The sequence below is a fragment of the Dysidea avara genome, chromosome 1 (assembly GCF_963678975.1).
Source record: "Dysidea avara chromosome 1, odDysAvar1.4, whole genome shotgun sequence".
Classification (NCBI taxonomy): domain Eukaryota; kingdom Metazoa; phylum Porifera; class Demospongiae; order Dictyoceratida; family Dysideidae; genus Dysidea; species Dysidea avara.
In genome coordinates this window covers 53,756,712-53,778,302 of record NC_089272.1, presented here as the reverse complement: position 1 = coordinate 53,778,302, position 21,591 = coordinate 53,756,712, and the positions used below count along the sequence as shown (strand labels likewise).

The 21,591-nt window shown below is 38.9% G+C and overlaps 1 protein-coding gene and 1 long non-coding RNA gene across 2 annotated transcripts in view; one reads left to right on the top strand and one right to left on the bottom strand.

The window, feature by feature from the left end:
• Positions 1-21,591, bottom strand: part of LOC136269212 (uncharacterized) — a 47,637-nt gene that overhangs the window by 20,041 nt on the left and 6,005 nt on the right. The window contains exons 2-3 of the mRNA XM_066064719.1: positions 21,262-21,307; positions 13,018-13,305 (exon numbers count right to left, since the gene is read on the bottom strand). Of these exons, the coding sequence (XP_065920791.1) occupies positions 13,018-13,305; positions 21,262-21,295 (322 nt within the window). The 5' untranslated portion in view covers positions 21,296-21,307. The remainder of the gene's footprint in view (positions 1-13,017; positions 13,306-21,261; positions 21,308-21,591) is intronic.
• On the top strand, positions 5,848-6,761 carry LOC136269222 (uncharacterized). The gene is made up of 3 exons (XR_010707249.1): positions 5,848-6,350; positions 6,409-6,490; positions 6,556-6,761. It is a non-coding gene; the product is annotated as an uncharacterized lncRNA (long non-coding RNA).

Sequence of the window (21,591 nt, the reverse complement as noted above, 5' to 3'; positions counted from 1 at the left end):
TGTTCTATTTAAAGCTTACCTTGACATGTAGCTATAAATACTCCATTACTCATTCATCACTACCGAAATAAATTCAGAGGTTTGCTGTTATCTTAGTTCCTTTCACTTTGTGTATCACGATTCTAATAAATTCGGGCGGTTACTAGCCGGTGTGTGTAACAGTTGAGTACAACAGAAAGAGCTTGTAGCTTTGTAGCGATTGTGTAGTGTAATGTAGTAGAAAGTATTTTAATAGCTTGGTTAGGTTGTTTTATCGTGGATGAAGTTTCGTGCGCGATCGCTGTTGCAGTCTGAGTCATCGTAGCTAGCTGATTATGTTCTTGGCAGAGTGGCTACAAGGTGAAGAGTGCATGTTATAGCTAGTTATTGCGTGAATTGTATGTTACAGCTATTGTGTGAATTGGCTTACTTGAAGAAGTTGACCTGGTCCGGTCCGGGTTTTCTAAACCCCCCTGGCAAGGGGAGGGGCACAAGGAAGTTAACCATTAAAAAGGAGAACCACTCTATAATATAGCTAACTACACAGTTGATGTATACACATAAACGATCACCTCTCATTATGTAGTGTTTCCCTGTTAAATTTTACCTAGTATACAATTGCAGAATATTGCAAAGTCTCATAATTAGAAGCTGTAAAAAAGTTTTGATGGTTTTAGAAGTGCTTACCATGCATAAAAAGTGCTGGATGACAGTTTGAGTTTGGTTTCAGGTTAATTCGCAGCAAAGGGAGGAGATAATATGTCTGCCTTTCATATGTACTAAAAGTATTCATGTGCCAGTATTTCTTGAGCAATAATCTGATTTTGACTTCGCTGCCTGAAGCATTGGTGAATCCAGCATGGGGAATTTGGGGCAAATCCCCCCTTTCCCTTCTTCCATTCCTTTTAGGAAGACTGAGCTACGTATATCACTGGTATTAGACTCCTGTAAGCGTTCGAGAGTTAATCAGATGGCTGCAGGTTTGAGGCTGCCCAGGTCAAGTCATGGATTTTTTCTCCTTTATCCACCTTTTCAAACACACTTTACATAACAATTTTAAACAGGCTGTAGGACCAGGTGTCCTACAGACCTTCAGCGCTTGTGCTGTAAAGCCTAATAAATAAATAAGCTAATGTCCATTTGGTTCCACAAGGGGTACTTTGAGATAAGAAGTCACTCTCTAGAGTTCCTATGGATATATATATATATATATACTTGAAATTGACAAGGAGAAAACATACTGACTGCCCGGCAGAGTCCTGTAAGCATTCAAACATTAATTAGATGGCTGCAGGTTTGAGGCCGCCCAGGTCCAGTCATGGATTTTTCTCTTTCTCCACCTTTTCAAACACACTTTATGTAACAACTTTAAACAGGCTGTAGGACCAGGTGCCCTACAGACATTCAAAAATAGCCTTAATAAATAAAAACTAAATTTAAAAAATTCTAGGCACCCCCTCCCCCTTGTTTCACTACTCTTGATCCTTATTGAACTTAAAATTCTTAATTTTCCATGTAGTTACAGAAATGAAATAGGGATTAAAAATTAATGAACAAGAGATGAATGATGGCATTACAGCATAGCCCTGCGAGAAAATCTTCTGCATTTGTATGTTACACGGTGTATAACAGATTTTTGGTTAGTTCCATTATACCATCTAGCCATGCTGTATTACCATCATTCATGTCTTGTTTCACTACTGTTTTTTTATTGGCTAGATCCCTAAAATCAATAATATACTAGCTAGTTTGTTTAGCATAATAATTAATATACGCGTTTCATTAATTTATGCATTGATGCAATTACTAACCACACTATTAATCAACTTGAGTCTATGGTCACTCGTTATCTAAAGAAACAAGTACACAGAAAAATTTGGAATTTTCAACTAGAGTAAGGACCATATATAGCACAATGATAAAAAGTACTGAAACAAACTGGAGTAGTGCACAATATTAAATCACAGTAAAACAATAAGAAGTGTTATATCCCTACTGTGCATTTCCATATGGTATCTTGAGCACAGTAGGGATATATAACACTTTTTATTGTTTTACTGTGATTTAATATCATGTACTACTCCAGCTTGTTTCAGTACTTTTTAACGATGTACTATGGTCCCTACTCTAGTTTAAAATTCCAAATCTTTCTGTGTACTTGTTTGTTAACTTTTTTTGTAAATAATTATTATGACTGCATGGTGAACCCATGCATACTGAATCTGAAATGGCGCCTCGCGCCCCAGCTATATCAATTATCGTCTGTAAAGTGAAGTATCCATTATGCTTTGTTGTCAGCTATGTTCAATCATTTCAGACCAAGAACTGTTCGAACAGTGCCTCTTCAATCCATGTAAACCAAAAGAAGAAAATGGTGCCACACACCCAGTTATATCAATTATCTGCATTACGCTTCGTTGTAAGCTATGTTTAACCCGTTACACAGCAGTATGAATCAAGAACTGTTTGAAAAACACCTTTGCGATCAATACAGCCACTATGAAAAAATACAGACAATTTCCATTACGGAGGGAAGCCATCCTGTGCACCACCAAATCGACAGTTTTCGAAAGATGAATGGGACACAAAGGAGGACACTGGTAAGTCCATGAAGAATGCATTGTACATACTGCGGTATGCCAAAAGGCACCTCTCGGGCCGAAGCAACGTCGAACAGTGAAAAAATCAAGCCTGTAGCCTTAGCTGTTATTTTGTCTGAAGGCATCAGTCAGTCAGTCAGGCAGTCAGTCAGTAAAAAATCCATTAAATAAATAATTTTCAAAATTCTGTAGCAACTTGTTGAAAGTATTTCGGGTCAATCTGAAAGCTTGTTTGGGCTTAGTTTTACCTAATTAATACTGCCTCATCGTCGTTGGGGAAAATTGAGGCTGGTGTTTGGATGAAGCTATTTCGTGGACCACGCCTACTCCTTTGTGGTCCCTACTATACAGTACTATTGTACTGTATGATGGTTACATGCAGTTTCCAAGAAATGAAACTTGAGTGATCTTATACTATCCTGGAATATGATGCCCTAGTGTTTCTCATGTGTCTAGAGAGACTAAACTTAGTTTGCTTTCCTGTATTTGTGTATCATCTTATCCCTGGCTGCAGGAATTAGGCTTACATCTCCATCCTGGTAATGATTTTCTGCAGTTCCAGAGTCAGGATTATTCCATCTGATCGGCTGCCCAAAACCAAGTGTCTGGTATGCCATCAGCGTGGCCTCTGTACAAGAGAGCTAAAGACCAATTAACCAGCAACACTGTGTCAGGCAACGAAGCCCATCTCAATCAACTTACTGTACAATACAATTTTTTGGATTCTGCTAGATTAGAGACTAGTTGTAGAACTTGGAATAAGTTACTGGTTGGTTTTACTCTGGGCAACTTTCCTTCTTTTTAAGAGCATCCTCGGATACATTGCCTACTGAAGTTAACCTGCATTGTTGGCACATCTAGTGTGATGCCAAGTGTGCCCTGTCAACCAACTACCGCTCATATTGTGGATGGTTGCCCAGAAGCACTGTCTCAGCAAAGGTACACCTATAGGTATAATCAAGTATTGTTCACTATGTCATCCAAGTTAACTACCCTCTTTACTGATTGCTAAGTAGTCAGTGTCTATGCAGACCTGTAGGGATTTTACTTTAATGATTCCCCTCCAGAAACCATATCTGTTCCACTGTTTAGTCACTCCTTATTGACCTGATATTGTCATCTATAACAGTCTCTTCATTGATATGTACCACTTTTGGTTGAGTTAAATTGTTTAAAGATTTCTCACTGCTACAGAACTGTGGAAGTTAGTGTTGGGTATCGTTTTCAACCTAATTATATTCTTGTAATTAATTCATATAAGGATGTAATTAATTTTACCCAGCAAGCATCCTTATTTTCTAAAGCGAGTGCTAGAAGACTTTTGAATAAAATGGCTAGTGCCTCAATCTCTGCTTCACAGAGAATTTTTATGGTAGAAACTCCAAAGAATGGACAATCAACCCAGACTGTTTTTAATTCGTATGTTAGCTGTAATTTTATTTTTATAATTAGCGTGTTTGCTTTCCTCGCCATGCCCACAGCTGACCCAAATTGGACAGATACATGGTTGTATGTTGAACGAGAATCCATATACATACATACATACATATATATATACTTAATTTTATATTGTTCACCATAATCATGATGGTGTTTAATAGCTATACACATGTGACTATTCTATTAGACTGACTGCTGTATTAGAGCATCTCAAGTCAACCTCTCACCTATACACGGTCCAAGAGGCTGGTCACTATTTCATAATTATTTTCACTGTGCTAATAGATATACCATAGAATCTATGGCTATACCTGTGGTCATCATGATTGAGTAAATAGATTGTTTGTACAGTCTCTGTGCTCGATCATTAATATAATCAACCAAGATTGTTAATGGGAATAGTCTTACTATTGTGAAGTTGCAGGCATCTACTGAGTGTCTAGTACCTCTTACATAATCACTTTAAATAATTTTGTGGCATCTAATAATACTGTTCAAGATGATACAGAACAAAGATAAAAGGAAGGACAACGGACGGCACATACTTGTTGGAACCTCAAAGACACATGCCACCGGTGAGTTTATTCATAAAATTGTGGTCATGCACTGCTTTGTTTGGCCTCCAGCCTTGCAACTGCAACTGTGGCCAGGTAGGCAAGGTGGCAGACAAAAACTTGAGTTTCAGTATTTAATATCCAAGTGTTTTCTTGTTTTTAATGCTGTATTTGATGTGTAATTGGCTAATATTATTCTGTAAAGGTAATAGTTGCATAAGATGTCTCTGGGATGGTTTTTAACATTGACATTTTAAGTGGCACATGTCACTTTTGGGGGATCCCTACTTAAATAAAAGCAATGAAACAAGAGAGGCCATGGATCTGCTGTTATACTAGTGGACATTTATGACTAAGTCCCCACATATTTGCACTTTTGTGAATTCCATTTAATTTTCATATTAGCTAACGGCATAGCCAAGCAAGATTTCTGGCTTAAAAGTCAACAGCTTTAGAAGCTACAACACTACAAAGTGGTACGTAATAACAGAAAGATTGATTTGTACAGTAGTAATATGGAAAATAACTACAGGCACTTAATACAACAAATATTTTAAAAATTGTTACTTTAAAAATGAAGTAGGATCTATGCAATAAAAAGTAGTGAAACAAGAGATGATGGTATTACAGCATAGCTTGGCGGGAAAGTCCCTACTTTTGGCATTGAGCAAAATTATAGCTAATGTGCCAAAGTAGGGAGTTTCCCATCGAGCTATGCTGTAATACCATCATTCATCTCTTGTTTCACTAGTTTTTATTGCATAGATCCCTACTTCATTTTTAAATTAACAATTTTTAAAAATATTAGTTTGTTTAGTTTTTTTGTTGTAGCACAGCTAGATACAGTATAACTTGTGAGCTAGCTATTAAGTTCCTGTAAGTATGCACTGTGCCAAAATTGGAAGCACATAGGCCCGTAGTAGCATGCATAGCTTACCTTTGATGGTAGTAGCAACGGCGCTCTGATCTATGATCCGTCTCAGTATGATGGTCCGCATTCTATTCACCTGGGCCGGAAGTTGTTCGAACAAATAGGCCCTTTCAGTTGTCTGGAGCTTAGTCTTGAGTGACAGGATGAAGTAATACAATTTCTACTCAAGTACTATCCAATCACTCGCTGATCTTACCGTCTGGCTGATGAGTCAGTGTGTTCAGAGGATCAAGTCATCGAGTCTCAGTACGTCTATTAAGTAACAAATCTCCTTGTTGATTGCAGTCCAGGTGTTGGCAAAAGTCTAAGTGACATAATGTTTCACCATAGATTTCATGTGCAACGCTTAAAATTATAAGCGCTCCGCTCTTTCAGCAGCATAAGCGCTTTCTGAAATAATTTTGTGGTGTCTACAGAAAAGTGTCGATACATAAAATTAATGCCTCAGTATGTGGTCCTGAGATCACACAACTGTCTATATTGAGTCTCTTTCTCTACTAAGTTACTGACAGATTAGCAATTAATTCTTTAAGCAAATCAGCACATACAGCAAAGTAACAACAACAGCAAAAAGTGCACCAGAAACAATAAAATAAAGAGTCTGTCTATTTATACTATAACTCTAGGTCAGTTCTAGAACTATCTTTAATTAACCTTGTTCCATATTGTTATCACCCTTTGAGAATGTTTAACTATTTCACAGGTTCCAGTTTACAGTTTAGTTTTTTCTTCTCCAGTATGGTTTCGATGCTTGAAGAAGAAGACAACCAACCTGATTGAAGACAAAGGAAAGACAAGGCACACAGGGCGTACACTCATCAGAACCCCAAAAGGCACATCCCACTGGTGAGTTTGTTGTTGTGGCGCAAAATGGTGACTGTGTGCTGCTTCGTTTGGGCTCTAGGCTTGCAGCTGTGGTCAGTGCGTGAGTGAAGCGAAATTTCAAGTTTTGGAAGTTTTATTTAAACTTCTCTATCTGGTCACAGGTAAGTGTTTTCTTGTTTTTTAATGCTGTATTTCATGTTAGATGGACTAATATTATTCCGTAAAGGTGATTTTCGTGGCATAAGATGTCTCTAGGATGATGTTTAAAGGCAGAAGTTTAGGCAGCGCGCGTCACTTTTGATGCAATCCCTACTTAAACTGTACTAGTGTACTGTTTGATGGTTACAACATTTAAATGTAGTCTTGTATACGGAGATATACATACCTTTTACAATCTAAGCAGACATATGTATCAACAGGTACGGTTGTATCTTAAGTGTGAATTAAATGCCCAATAGTATATGTACATATGTATATAGTTGCAGGTGTAGATGCATGACCTCCCTTTTTAATTGTAAAATTCCTAAATTTCTCTCACACCTGCTTTGCTTAAGTGTGTGTAGAATGACAAGCATCATATTCATTCATATGCCGGGTGCATCGCTAGGTACATAAGGTATGTCTTCCAGGTCCCTCCCACAACTAGGGTGAAGGTGAAAGGTGTGTTACAATCTTAGTACTTGTCACTCTCACAGCTTACAACAACCACTCCCCACAATACATGTGCATCCTACATATCTTGTACCCTATATACACCTCTAGTGTTAATAATTACAAAGACTACCTACTTAACTATTACACAACAATATCTGTTATATCACCCCCTCCCTTTGAAGAAGATGCCCTGTCTTAATGTGAAACAAAGTCATTATATCTCTGTGGAGGTTGCCTCTCTCTTTGGGGATATCTACTTGTAGGGGGAACTGGAGCCACATCCACAGTTACTGTAGGTGTAGATCTTAACTCTTCCTCATCATCATCTATTAACTGGAGGTGTTCTCCTATATATGTCCTCCGGGGAGGTGAAATTGACTCTCCTCGATTTTGCATTTCATCAGAAGTAGTAGATGTTGGCTGTTCAGCTTGTTGAAGTCAAATGTTCGGTGGGCATGGCTTGAGCCGATAAAAATGTACTACCTTGTGACTTTTCCTACCAACCAATTGCTGAATCTGGTAAGTTGACTCAGAAATTTGCTTTACTATATACTCGAAAAGGTCCTGACCACGGATGATAAAGCTTCCTACTAGTGTTTCTACTTGATGGTGGTGTATGTAACCATACCAATTCTCCCTTTTTGTGAGGTTTGCCATGCACACTCCTATCATACAGTTCTTTATGTCGTTGATGATACTTGGAAGTGTGGTTTCTGGCCCACACAAATGCTTCAGATATTGTCTTCTGTAGGGACTTTGCATATTCACATGTAAGCTTGGTTGTGGTGCCCGGTGTGTTTGTACTGTACATCACATCAATAGGGAGTTTAGCTTGACGTCCAAACATCAGATAAAATGGGGTGAAGCCAGTGGATGCCTGAATGCTGGAATTATAAGCCATACAGATCTTGCGGATATGTTTTTCCCATTCAAACGGATTTTCCTTGGCACAAGAAGCTAGTATGTTCAGCATTGTCCTATTAAATCTCTCAACCAGGCTATCACACTGGGGGTGATAGGGTGTTGTCCTGGTTTTGTGAATATTTAGAAGTTTACATATCTCTTTCATTAGGTTTGACTCGAATTGTATACCCTGATCAGTGTGCAGTTGCTCAGGGGTCGAGAATCTCATAAAAACTTCCATCTACCAACTTCTCTGCTACTGTCACAGCCTCTTGACTTGGAATTGGGATGGCCTCCATCCAGTGGGTATAGTAGTCACCTACCACCATTATGTATAGATTACCCTTCTCACTTTCTGGAAGAGGGCCCACCAAGTCCATTGCCATAATCTGTGAAGGGTACCCAGCTGTAATTATACCAAGGGGAGCCCTTTTGTCCAGTTGTGGCTGATTTCCTGGTGGCACAGACTGCACAGGTTAGGCAAAATTCTTGGACATCCTTATAATGGCCTGGCCAGTAAAACCGCTCCTTGAGGTGGTAAAGGGTTTTATCCTTTCCAAGGTGCCCTCCTGTGACTCCCTCATGCACTTCTGTTAGGATCTCATCTTGGAGGCTTCTGGGAATTACTAGTTGTAACCAGCCTGGTTGTTCATCTGGTTGGGCATACTGTCTCCACAGCAATCCATCACGGACAATTAACTGGTCCCACTGTTGCAGTAGTCACCGATAGGGGATGTTTTGTCCTTTCGCATATTGTGAGGATGGTCGTTCATCATGTTCTTTAGCAGCCAAAATTTCTCCAACACAGCTATCTTCCCTCTGAGCCTGTTGCAACTCTTGTTTAGAATAGCCACCAACTAAGTTTCCAGTGGTAATTACAGCTACTGGTTGTTCTGTAAAATGGGACATTCTGCCACATTGTCTGCAGGGATACCTAGATAAAGCATCTGCATTACTATGTTTCCTCCCAGGATGGTGCACAATTGAAAAGTGGTACTCCTGCAATTTCTCCAAGCCACCGGGCTAATTGACCCTCCGGTTCGTTGCAATTCTGGAGCCAGGTCAGGGCCCCGTGATCGGTGCGCACTGTAAAGACTCTTCCAAGCAAGTACTGTCGGAAATGTTGTATGAATGTCACCACAGCTAAAAGTTCCTTACGTGTTACACAATAGTTGCGTTCTGACTTACTGAGTAACCTGCTTGCATAGCATACAACATGCTCGGTTCCAGTTGTATCCACTTGAGATAAAACTGCCCCTATACCAGCGTCACTGGCATCTGTGTCAACAACAAAGGGCCGAGACCAGTCTGGTAAGGCTAAGATTGGTGATGATGTTAGACAATGTTTCAAGTGTTCAAAAGCCTCTTGGCATTGCTGTGTCCAGATGAATTTTGATCTCTTCTCAGTAAGTTGATGAAGGGGTTTTGCTCTCATAGCAAAGTCTCTAATAAACGTTCGGTAATAATTCGCCAGACCCAAGAACTGCTGTACTTCAAGGGCAGAGGATGGAGTAGGCCATTGTGCAACCTTAGATGTTTTTTCTGGGTCTGGACCAATGCCAGCAGATGATACTGTGTGTCCTAGGAATGTCACCTCCCGTTGCAAAAACTGGCACTTCTTGGGCTGGAGCTTGAGCCCTGCTTGCCTCAGTCTTTCAAATACCTGTTGAAGATTCTGTATGTGCTGTTCAAATGATTGGCCAACAATAATAATATCATCGATGTACACTAGACAGCTGGTCCACTGAAGCCCTGCAAGTACTGCATTCATCAGACGTTGTAAGGTAGCTGGGGCATTGCAAAGACCGAACGGCATCACATTAAATTCAAACAATCCTTCTTGAGTGCAGAAAGCTGTCTTCTCACGATGAGCCTCAGCTACCTTCACCTGCCAGTATCCACTCTTGAGGTCGAGAGTGGAAAACCACACAGAGCCTGAAAGGGTGTCTAGTGTATCATCCACCCTAGTGTATCATGCACCTTCACTCTGTGTGGTAGTGGAACTCTTCTTGGAGTTTGGCGGATTGGTTGAGCATTTCCAGTATTAATAATTATGATGGCTTAGAACATCAGTTACACCAAGATCTTCTGCATGGCTGACTAAGATGTCAGAATATCGAGCTAAAAGTGCCATAAAAGTATCTCGTTGATCTTGGCTCAGTTCATCAGGTAAAGGTGTATGCAATGTAAGGTTAGGGCTATTGGTGGGCTGATCTAGTAGAAATTCCTGCACAGCACTGATACTCACTTCATCAATGCTTTCAGCCATAGCCAATTTTGTTCCTTTATGCAAGGTTGTTGGCACTAAACTGGTGTTTATTATTCTAATTGGTATAAGGCCATTGTAAGGCATCACTGCCGCTCGAGCTACCAGTACAGAGGACTGCTTTTCCCCCTCAACTAACCACGTTCCACCAGCTGAAGTAGTATGGATACGAGCTAATATTTTTAGCTCACTTGTGGCTGGGATCTCCAGTGTGTTTACTATGGTAACCTTGACTGGACTCTGTGTGGTGTGGCAAGGATTAGTTGCAAGTGGTAGCACACCGTGGTGTCCTACTGACATCTCTTTATTTGCCAAGTTCAAAACACATTTGTTTGATTCAAGGAAGTTCACACCTAGGATGGCATCAGCAGTGATCTGCTCAGCGATAATGAACTCTTGCTGAAATGACAAGCCTGCTATTGAGAAAGGAATGACAGCTGAACCATTTATTTTGATCGGGTTACCATCAACACTCACCAGGTTGTGTGCTACCTTAGCATCCAGTTTACAATCAGCTGGTTTAACCTTATCCCAAACAGTCTGACACATAAGTGAAACTCCAGCGCCAGTATCTACCAAAAATGCCACAGGAGAAATGGACACATTCCCTGACAAATAATAACTGCTAACACTATTAATTGAGATTGTGGTACATGCACACTTGTGCTGCCTGTAGTCACCAGAATTTGTTGAACTGGGCTTGGTCTCACTCAGCTGGGGCTGGTTAGGATGTTGAGTTTGATCTGTAAAAATATTGCCTCCTGCATACTGGTTCACGTTGGTGGTAGTGCGTTCCGTTTCAGCACCCCAATCTTCTGGATTTAGTGGTCCTGCTGCAGCCACCTCAAGTTTTCCTAAACGATCTGTTAATTTCTGGAGCATTTCCATTATACTATCTTTACTGGTGTTCACTGGTCGCTTCAGTTCCTCTTGGTTACTAACATCCAGGTCGCATAGTCCCTGGTTAGAATGAATGCTCAATAAAAGAAACTGAAATTCCACAGTCGCAGCGACAGCTTCGTCAATTGTCTTCGGGCGTCGCTGTCTAACATGAAAACTTATCTGTTGAGGGAATAACTGATCTAGATATCGATCGAGCGCTAACAGTTCCCTTGCCTCCGGTTGCCAATCTGGGTACGCTCGGTCTGCCAACACTACCAAATCATCGCCGAAATCTGCCCAACTTTCCTCACCATGTTTTGTTCTGCGTTCAAAGTTAATCTTATAGAGTTCTCTCTTACTAAATGGTTCAAAACGATTTCTCAGAGCAGAAATGCTGGCCTTATATGATTCCCGGGTCTCGTGAGACAACCGATTGTACGCCACGTGAGCTTTCCCTTTTAACGCTATTCTTAGCCACAGTACCTTCTCACTGTCACTCCAGCTGTTTATAGCAGCCACACTCTCAAAGATAACTATCCAGTCTTCATACCTTTCATCTCCGCTGAACATTTCTGGGAGTAGGAACGGTCTGTGATCACGAGACACGGAAGGTGTGAAGGCTGCAGGCGCTTCCATGGACATTTCCATCAACATCTCGCTCAGAAGTATCTACAGGAACACACACATGAAAACTACAGCACACAAATGCTACAGTGTCGTGACCTTATTGGGTACCATTATCAGACGATCGCCACAGTACAACAGCTTCAGCGTTTGAGGTTATGAAACGGATCAATCGCCCTGTAGTCGTGGTCCAGGTTCACCACTATACTCTATCCTGCCAACTACGCCAGTGTTACAATCTTAGTACTTGTCACTCTCACAGCTTACAACAACCACTCCCCACAATACATGTGCATCCTTATATATACTACATATCTTGTGCCCTATATACACCTCTAGTGTTAATAACTACAAAGACTACCTACTTAACTATTAGACAACAATATCTGTTACAGGTGTGAGGAAAAGACGAGAGTAAACCACAAACCTCATGTTAATAAATTAATGCTCATACCTTTCATCTCCTTGGAGCACTAGATACAATACAAAGATTTTCAAACTTCTTTCTTGGGTAACACAATGACACCAAAGTTTTTGCCATTAGTGTCTTCCTTCAAGTACTATGGAAACCTTGTTTTATAATTTGGAAGCATATTTACTGCATAATCGACACATTATAATCTTGCAGAGCCAGTCACATTTAATCAATACTTCAGTCATGGCCGTGGGTATACCTATCAACAGGTTGTGTCTTAAATATGCCCAATAGTATGAGTATAGGTGTAGATGTATGACCTTCCTTATTAGTTGCTTTTATTTGTAAACTTCCTAATTTTCCCTTACAATCATCTTAATAGGTTTAGCTCAAGTATAATTAAATCATATTCATTCATATATACATACTAAGGTTGCACTGGTATACTGGCATCAGCATTGGTATCGGAGTCAATTCTACCAGTATTGGCTAGTTTGGTATCAAAATATTTAGAACCTCAATGCTAATTTAGTTTCCTTTGAGCACACTGATTAGAAGTGTGGAGCATGACAGGGAAAAGAAGTAAATAATAAAATTATTTCACAGTTTCTTTGTCTGCAAAATAATCATTAGGAAGCAGACTAACTGCTAACTTTACTTAAGCTACAGAATATTTCAAACAACAGGTTTACTTTATGCATACATTTTCATTTCATGTACTAGTCAAATACAAATGTTAAGAAAATTATAAATGAACATCGGTATTAGTATTGGAATCAGCATACATAATATCCTTAGTATGTATACTTGGTATCGTAAGTATCGGTTAAATTCCCAGCCTTAATACATACATGATAACATTTTAGGAAGCCAGGTACATTTCCAGACTGTGGAAGCATACCTGGTTACGAAACAATAATATACATGTCACATAATTCAATTACCAGAAAAGCTCCTCTCAATATCAGCAGCAACAACATGTAGTTCTACACCTGGTGACTTCAATGCAGCTACTAAATGGTACCAGTTGGCTTCAGGATTAGTCTGCCTCCAGTAATCAAACATCTCTAAACAACACCTCTTTGTCCCTTCATTACCAAAGTCTGATCTAATCTGACGCAACTGTTTCTCCTGTTCTGCCTTTAGTAACATCACTCCTACCTCATACCATTTACTAGCCACATGAGGTATCACCAATGACAGAAGCTGTTGTGTAGTTGGTGTACTGTGAGCTAAATACGTGCAATAATGATATCATAACACCATCACACAAACTAAAGAAGTATACACTTATATTACAAGCACACACTACAACAATTTGCTGGCAAGTCATCATCCACGAATGAACTCCAGTGAAAACCTTTCATTACTTTGATTTCACTGTGTACTGGACACATTTACAGCTTTGTTATAAATGATACGTCCATGACATTAGATGTTGTGCTACTTCTAAAACCCAGGCACCCTGTAATAATATCTTAAAATCACCATTTTATTATGTTAAACATTTTATTATATTAAACATTAATATCAAGAGTGAAAAATTTTTGTTGTATAATATAATACATTCAACATTATAACAATTAAATTTTATTGTAATTCATAAATTGTTTCACAGTACCTTGAAGAAGCCACTTTAAACCACAAAAATGCATGGAATCTTTTACATATAGCTATTGTGTTATCTTATAAAAACTCTCCGCTAGACTACCCTTCATTTTGACACACTACTAGATACGTAGGTGTAGATATACTCAAATTGTCCATACAGCCAACTAGGAAAGGTTCCTATTACACGCTGCGATATCCCTTTTACTCTAACATATTAACTGGGACAAACCAATAACCTCAACATAGAGCTTACTTGTCTGAAATTTCACTACAGGCTTTATACTACGTACCTTCATTTCTCATGCACTGGCTGCAAAATTGCTTCTTCTTGTGGGTATATGAGGTTGCATGCACACAAACACACTAAACAACACACACACACACACAATAATTACAGGAATCCAGACGCTATTATCCTTTTTTTTTTGGGGGGGGGGGGGGAGACAGCATCAGTAGAAAACTACTGCTTTTCAGCAGTGCCCATACATAACATGAGTTCCAAATCTGTGCACCTTTATAGTAAACACTATTCTTGCCATATGTAGTCCTGACTCTTGGTACAAAAAGGTGATGACTGTTTCTTCCAACATGGGAGGTAACTGTTGTAGTGTACTTGAATGTTTCTCTTAAGTAAGATGATGAGAGCTGATGAAGAGTTCCAGTGTTGGGCAAGTTACTTTGTAAAAGTAACTAGTTACATATTACATATTACTTGCAACATAACTATTTAGTTACAGTTACATATTACCCATAAAATAAAGTAACTGTAATAATATTACATATTATATTACTTTGTGTCCACAGCCTTAAGCTGTCACGTGCGAAACTACCACCTTATCACGTGACATGATTAATGTGCAAATCTTGGTTATAAGTAAGAAGCTAGTGAATAAGCTTCATTCAGTAGGCCTCATTACTTCGTTGTGGTTAGGCGTTACTCAGAGGATTACTAATGAGATTGCTAACTTTGTTACTTTTAGTAATAATATTAGGTCATATTAGACTCGTTACAGTAATTATATTACTTAGGTAACGCGTTACGTTTGTAAGTAAAATATCTTGCGTTATATTACCTGTTTTCATAGCGTATTTCGTTATATTACTTTGTTACCACAAAAGTAATAATATTACGTAACGCGTTACTCCCAACACTGAAGAGTTCTATAAACAATGATGGCAGTATGGAATTTTCTACGTTCAGCCAAAGTATGGCAAAAAAGACTTTGTGTAGCTGGTAATCAATGAACAAAACTTAGAATGAATACGTTCAAACTTTTTAAAGTACTGTACAGATGAAGGTGACCACACAGCATCACAATAGTCCAGTAAAGGAAGGACAAAAGTACAATACAACTTGCCAAACAGCTTGTTAGATAAGGGACACAAATGATAAAGACAGTGCAGCCTAGATTGCACCTTCTGATAAATGTATTGAGCATGCTTCTGCCAAGTCAAATTTTCGTCAATGTAAACTCCAAGATATTTAAGAGATGGTACTCGAGAAGGCTGTCTTCCGCTTATAGTGATACACAAGCCACTATCCCGTAATTTCTGTCAAGAGCCAATCAGCATTACATGAGATTTCCCCACACTAAGACATAACTGGTTGGTCTGCAACTAAAAGTCAACAGAATCCATATCACTCTGTAAGCCACATTGTGCTGAGAGCAAGTCACCACTAGAGCAATGAAGCTCCATATCATCACAATACATATTTAGTTGAGAGCCATGAACAACAGATGGCATATTGTTCATATATATACTGAACAACAAAGGGCCCAAAATGGACCCCTGGGGCACACCAGTGTGAACCGTACTCCAGTTAGAAGCTGACCCTGAAACACACCCGCTGCCTACGGCATGACAAATAACTAGCAAACCACACAAGAGAATCATCCAATACTCCATAGCAAGCCAACTTTGACAGTAGAATGTCATGATTCACACAATTGAAAGCCTTAGACACATCCAAGAAGGCAGCAGCAGTAAATTTACTTTCATCAATGGCCTTGCGCCAACAGTCAGTGACATGCACTGAGTAGACTGTTGTGGGCAAAAACCAGACTGTCTGTCTGATAATAAGTTAAACTTCAACAGATAAGAAACCAATTGATCATGAACAACCCGCTCTAAAACCTTTGAAAGCACTGGTAAAACTGAAATCGGTCGAAACTTTGTTAGTTCCATATTATCTTTGGACTTTTGTATTGGAGTAATTATCGCGTATTTCCAAATTCAGGAAATGTTCCAGAAATAATACTGTGGTTAATAACCCTAACAAGTCTTCCAAATGAAAGTGGATGAGTCTTAATAAACCTTACAGAAATATCATCAACACCAGATGCCATTTTAGTATCCAAACTAGAAATAATGGAAATGACCAGTGCTTCAGAGACAGTGTTGAGCTGAAACGTTGATTCAGCTGTAGTAACAAATGAAAGTGGGGAAACAGATGTAGGAGAAATTCCTCATACAACCTTATCAGCAACAGTCAGGAAATGCTGATTTAAATCATCAAGTGTAAAATTCAAGTTCTCCAAAGAAATAGGCATCTGAGCCTTTCTACATGACAAATGGCAAAAATAAGACCAAAACTTAGAAGCTTGTCCCTGTGCCAAAGAAGCAAGCTGAGACAAATATGCACACCTCGCAATCCTCAACAGTTTGTTTACTCTTTTACATAATGTACGATACTGCTGCCAGATTGTTGAGTCACCAGTAACCAAACCCTTGTGATGGAGCCTGTCTCTCTGACGACGAGCAGCAGTAACATCAGCACCAGCAGCCCATGGACTAATATTCTGCTTGACACATAACTTACGTGCAGGTACTAAGAAATTCAACAATCCCTGCAGCACAGCAGTAAAGCACTGCACAGTATCACTGACATTGTCGAAGGAAAAAACAGCATCCCAGGCTGTATCAGTAAATAAATCACAAAGCAAGTTGGAATCAAGCTTCTTGTAGTTTCTAGCAGAAATCACTTTGTGAGTACGTGGCAGATGCATCCTTCGAGCAAGGTAGGTCCCCATAACAATATGATGATCACTAAATCCAATAGGTTTCACTAGTACATCAGTAAAAGCAAATGAACAATTTGTCAAAAACACATCTAGATGAGTAGATGTATAGACTCTGTAATTCTAGTAGGCCCCTTAAACATCTCACACAAGTCAAAACCATTAATAAAACTATCCAATAGCTTACACTCGGGCAACTGAGGAGACAAGATATTAGAGTTTAAGTCTCCAACTATCAAAACTTTTGAGGCATATGAAAATCCCTTTTCACACTCCAAAGTGAGGTACTCATAGAAGTCAAACTTAGAAGGAGGCCTATAGGCACAACACAACAGTAAAGATTGTTTACTCTTAGGATAAAGCTCCACCCACAATGATTCAATCTCACCAGTTGAAAATCAAGTTTCTGACTATGACAAAAGTGAAAATAGCAACACCTCCACCATAATGATTTTTATCCTGACAAATAAGGGAATAATCACATCCACCAGGAAGAATCTCATTATCTGGTATTGTATCATCAAGCCATGTTTCAGAAAGTGTTAAAACATCAAGATGAAAACTATACAGCAAATTAAATATTTCATCCTTGTGTGGCAAAAGACTTTGACAGTTTAAATGCGCAATACGCAGCCCCTGAGCAACTGGCATTAAACTAGACTGTTCTTGGCTAACATCACTATTAGTAGAGGTCACATCAGAAGTCAGGACTGAGCAGTCATGAAATGGCATAGTATCCACCAAACAATGTGGACAGGGCCAAGAAAAACATTCCATCCTCTGATAAGTAGCATACATGTAATTATCCACGCTACAACACTTACAATGAGTCCATTTTTCACAAAGGTCAGGGTCACAAAGAAGCGCCTTTTGATTCCAACAAACTGGCTGGTAGCAAAGACTACAGGGATATCTTGTATTCGGACCAGGATTCTGTTCAACATTGCCGCATAATAACACAAGAAGGAGACAGTACAACAGAGCCTCGTTCAATGCAGCCAGACACATACAAGTGTGTACAGAGTAGTCCGACTAGCCATAGCCCGAGCATCTCCTATGAATAATAGCACTACTTTAAAATTATTAGAATAAAAATGAGGCTTAGTAACAATAATCAATCTTTTGTATCCTTATTGTTTAGTACATTAAAACACTATCACTCCTAACCTTAGTAATCTAAGGAGGTGCATGTTTAGATTATTGGTACAGTATTACTCACAAATCATAATAAAAATACGCTAGTGAATTCCTGCAATTGTATCAGATGTACAATGGAATACGTATACTAATGTATACATTTTACAACTACATAATCCAGATACATCAGGCTTCAAAGTATGTAGTTAGAATTGGTCCCACAGTGTAGGCTTGTCATGCTTAATGAAAATTGTCTTGTGACATTGAACCATATTCTTGGCCCTAGTTCCTCTTGTGCTCTCATTCATGAAACAAATGACTTTCCACTGAGTTAAAAGAGGATTGATTTGAAACTCTTGCTGGTGTGATTGATGAACACTAATTAGCATTTTATTATGTAAACCTCCTTAAAATTTGATTTAGACTGCAAGAAGAAGTATATATAAACAACTTGTTCCCATGCAAATAGAACTGTAAGACCATTGTTGTGAACACTGTTAGTAGTACGTATCTGCATGCATGTTGTTGATTGATATGCAAAGTTTGACATGCATGATCATGTGTTTTATAGTATGCTAGGTAATATCTCACTCTTTCTTGAAATGTGACATACACATTTATACACCATATAACTTAGTTCCAAATTTCTGGAAGTGTTTGTTATAGTGACCTGGTGTCTTGAGTGACAAAACGTGGCATGTCGCAGTTTGGATGATGTTGGGGATATTAAAACTGGAATTTTTGCTCGCCTGAGTATCAGTAACAGTTCTATGCAGTTCTCCTGAAGATGACGTACCATAAGATGTGTATCATTACATAAACCTACTGACTTAAACAATAACAACACAGCACCTATCTTCATCAAGTATGAGGAGACAGAGCCTCTGAGTCACTTTAGATATAGTTAACATAATCATCATCAGGCAGTATGCCTAGTCAGTATAGTAGTGTTGAATGTATTCTATTTCAATAGTGTTGTATAAGCTGACCTACGTACTGTATCTGAGTGAGATATTTCTACATCTTGTGCTGTAGGTTATGTATCTTGGCAAGATAATATTCCGATGTGCCACTGTCAAAGTCAGCTTCCTTCACCATGTGTTTAGCACATCACATCAAACAGCTATTCCAATTCTACTCACAAGCATCATGACGCTCAAAACAATTACAGTAGTTTTTTGGTAGTGTGCGTGTGTTTGTGTGTGTGTGTGCATGCGTGTGTGCATGTGTGTGTGAGAGACCTTGCGTATGTGAGGCTGCCTAGCAAAGTAGCTAGAGCATCAGCCTGGTAATTGGAAGATTCCAGGTTTGATGCCCAGTTATGTCAATTTAGTGTTGTTGTTTCATGGAGCAAGAAACTTTACTTACATTGCTCCAGTCTACCCATTAGGAACCTGGTGATCTGGTGTCATCTGGGGAAGCGCCCCACCCATCAATGGGTACCTGGTGTTTACTGAGGAAGCAAATGCCTATCTGCTCTTGCTGCATTTGGTGGTGTTGGGATTGCTGTAGAACTTTGGCTTCTGTTACCTCTCTCTGTAATACCTGGACAGTCCTCCTACAGGTTACTAGCCTGATTTTCCCGCACAGGCTCAATGGTGCACAGGCATCCCAGTGCTGATATTGTGAGGCACAATAGCTGTATGTTGCATGGCTTCCATAGGCTTTGTTCTAACATAGGCTTTGTGTGTGTGTGTGTGTGTGTGTGTGCGTGTGTGCGTGTGTGTGTGTGTGTGCATGAACTATTACAATAATTTTTATGGCACTGTTGTGTTGAATATCAAAGTGTGTATGGATATTTAATGTGATTATTTTTACCTTAATCTGTACTTCTATCTAGTCTAGATATAAAACTGAACATTACATTAATTTTCAAACACAATGTGTCAAAACTTTAGGCACACAAAAGAATGTCTCCCTCAATGTCTCACCTAGCTTATAGTTTGTATCAGATCAATGGAAGTATATTCCTTTAATGAAAAGTGGTTGTTAGTATTGCATTACCAGTATGCATTCTATTAGAGTAAATGTGCAGAGTTTTGAAGTTGGGGGCAACTGCCTGACCTACATATTACATCATGAGATTTGCATTCACCTCAGAGCATCAACCTGTTTCAACTTACAGTTGTGAATTCTATTAGAGTTGATGTACAGTGTATGTTGTCTGGGGCATTGATACATAGAGAGTTAGGAGTGAATCGAAGAAGAATAGAAGCAAGAGTTCTTAATAAAAATAGTGAGGGAGAGTGTCTAACTGCCAATGAAGCCTGTAGAAAACCACTGCGTAACTTAGAGGGTATCCATACCTGGTAGAACAAAGGCTTACCTACAACTATTGACAGTTCTCTATCATCAGTAAAAAGCCTTATTCAACCAAGTATGGATATCCTCTAACATGCGCAGTGATTTTGCCTGAAAGTGTCCTTGTTAGACATACATTGTATTAGAACAGTTGAATTACACACATCAATAGAAACAACCGTGTTAGAATATACTCTACAGATGCACTTTGGAGAGGTCTATTAGTCTGTGTTGGATCGAGGCACATCCTTTCCTGGAGATTTGGTGGCAATTTGTTTCTCACAATATTTTGGCTTTATCAACCATTTTTGCTCCCAAGTAAAGCCACAAGTCATCCTGAAGCTTGATGGTGGTTCTGATTGTGGTGTCAGCTTTCTCAATGTATCTCTGTATTGTCGTGCCCTGCACTGAGGTTACCTGTCTGGAAAACTGAGGCCTAGAGAAATTTCAAGCATGACTCCTTCTGTCTGGAGTTCATAATAAAAAATAGTGAGGGAGAGTGATGTTAACAATCAAAAATAATCAGGACAAATGATGACTTTATTTTGTTATTGAGTTTTACAACTTTCAAGCTAATACAGAATGGCCATCACAGTATTTTAGAATAAAATTAATGTTTAGAATAAGTATCACTGCAAATAAGGTAATGGTATTTTAATAGTTGATGGTTTACATAATACTGACCAGAAGCCACATATAAACAAACATTGAGGTTTACACTAATTTGACAAGTACCAGACTAATTATTTATCCTTTATTCTTATCAATTACATCATATCACTACTATAACTGCAATAGATACATTCAGGGATAAAAAGTACAAAGAAATTATGCCAAAAATTATGTGGTTCATGGACATAGTTAGTTTTTAGGAATGCCCGGGCGCAAGGTCTGACTGCCCCCTGCATACTATTTAGAATGTGAGGTTCCTATATATTGCACACTTGTCTGTCGTGTGCTGGAATGCTTCGGGTTTCCTTTCCACACAACACACTATCAAGTGTCTTGTATCTTCACTGTATTCCCCTGGACACACATATGTAACTGTGTGTCAGAATAATGTACATTCATATAACTGTGTATATCATTTTCTCAATTACATTTACATGTTGTCATTACCTTGTAAGGAATGTTCTTGGCTACTGATGGACATCTCCACTGGCAGCTATAGAAGTACACAAAAAGGAGACATTAATGATAAAATATTATAGTACATTCATACATATCAGTGTACATTCACACCATTATTTTAATCAATAGGTGCAATAGCATGACATACAGGGTATTGGTGTTTTTCTAGAATGTATCCAGCTAGTCACACCTCATCTTTATTTAGAGCTAATTACCATTTGCCCTTAAAACTTGCTATGGGCTTTGACAACACCTTAACATAAAAGCCCTATATTTCCATTGATAGGCTGCTAAAATTGTTAGTATTTATGCTTAGAT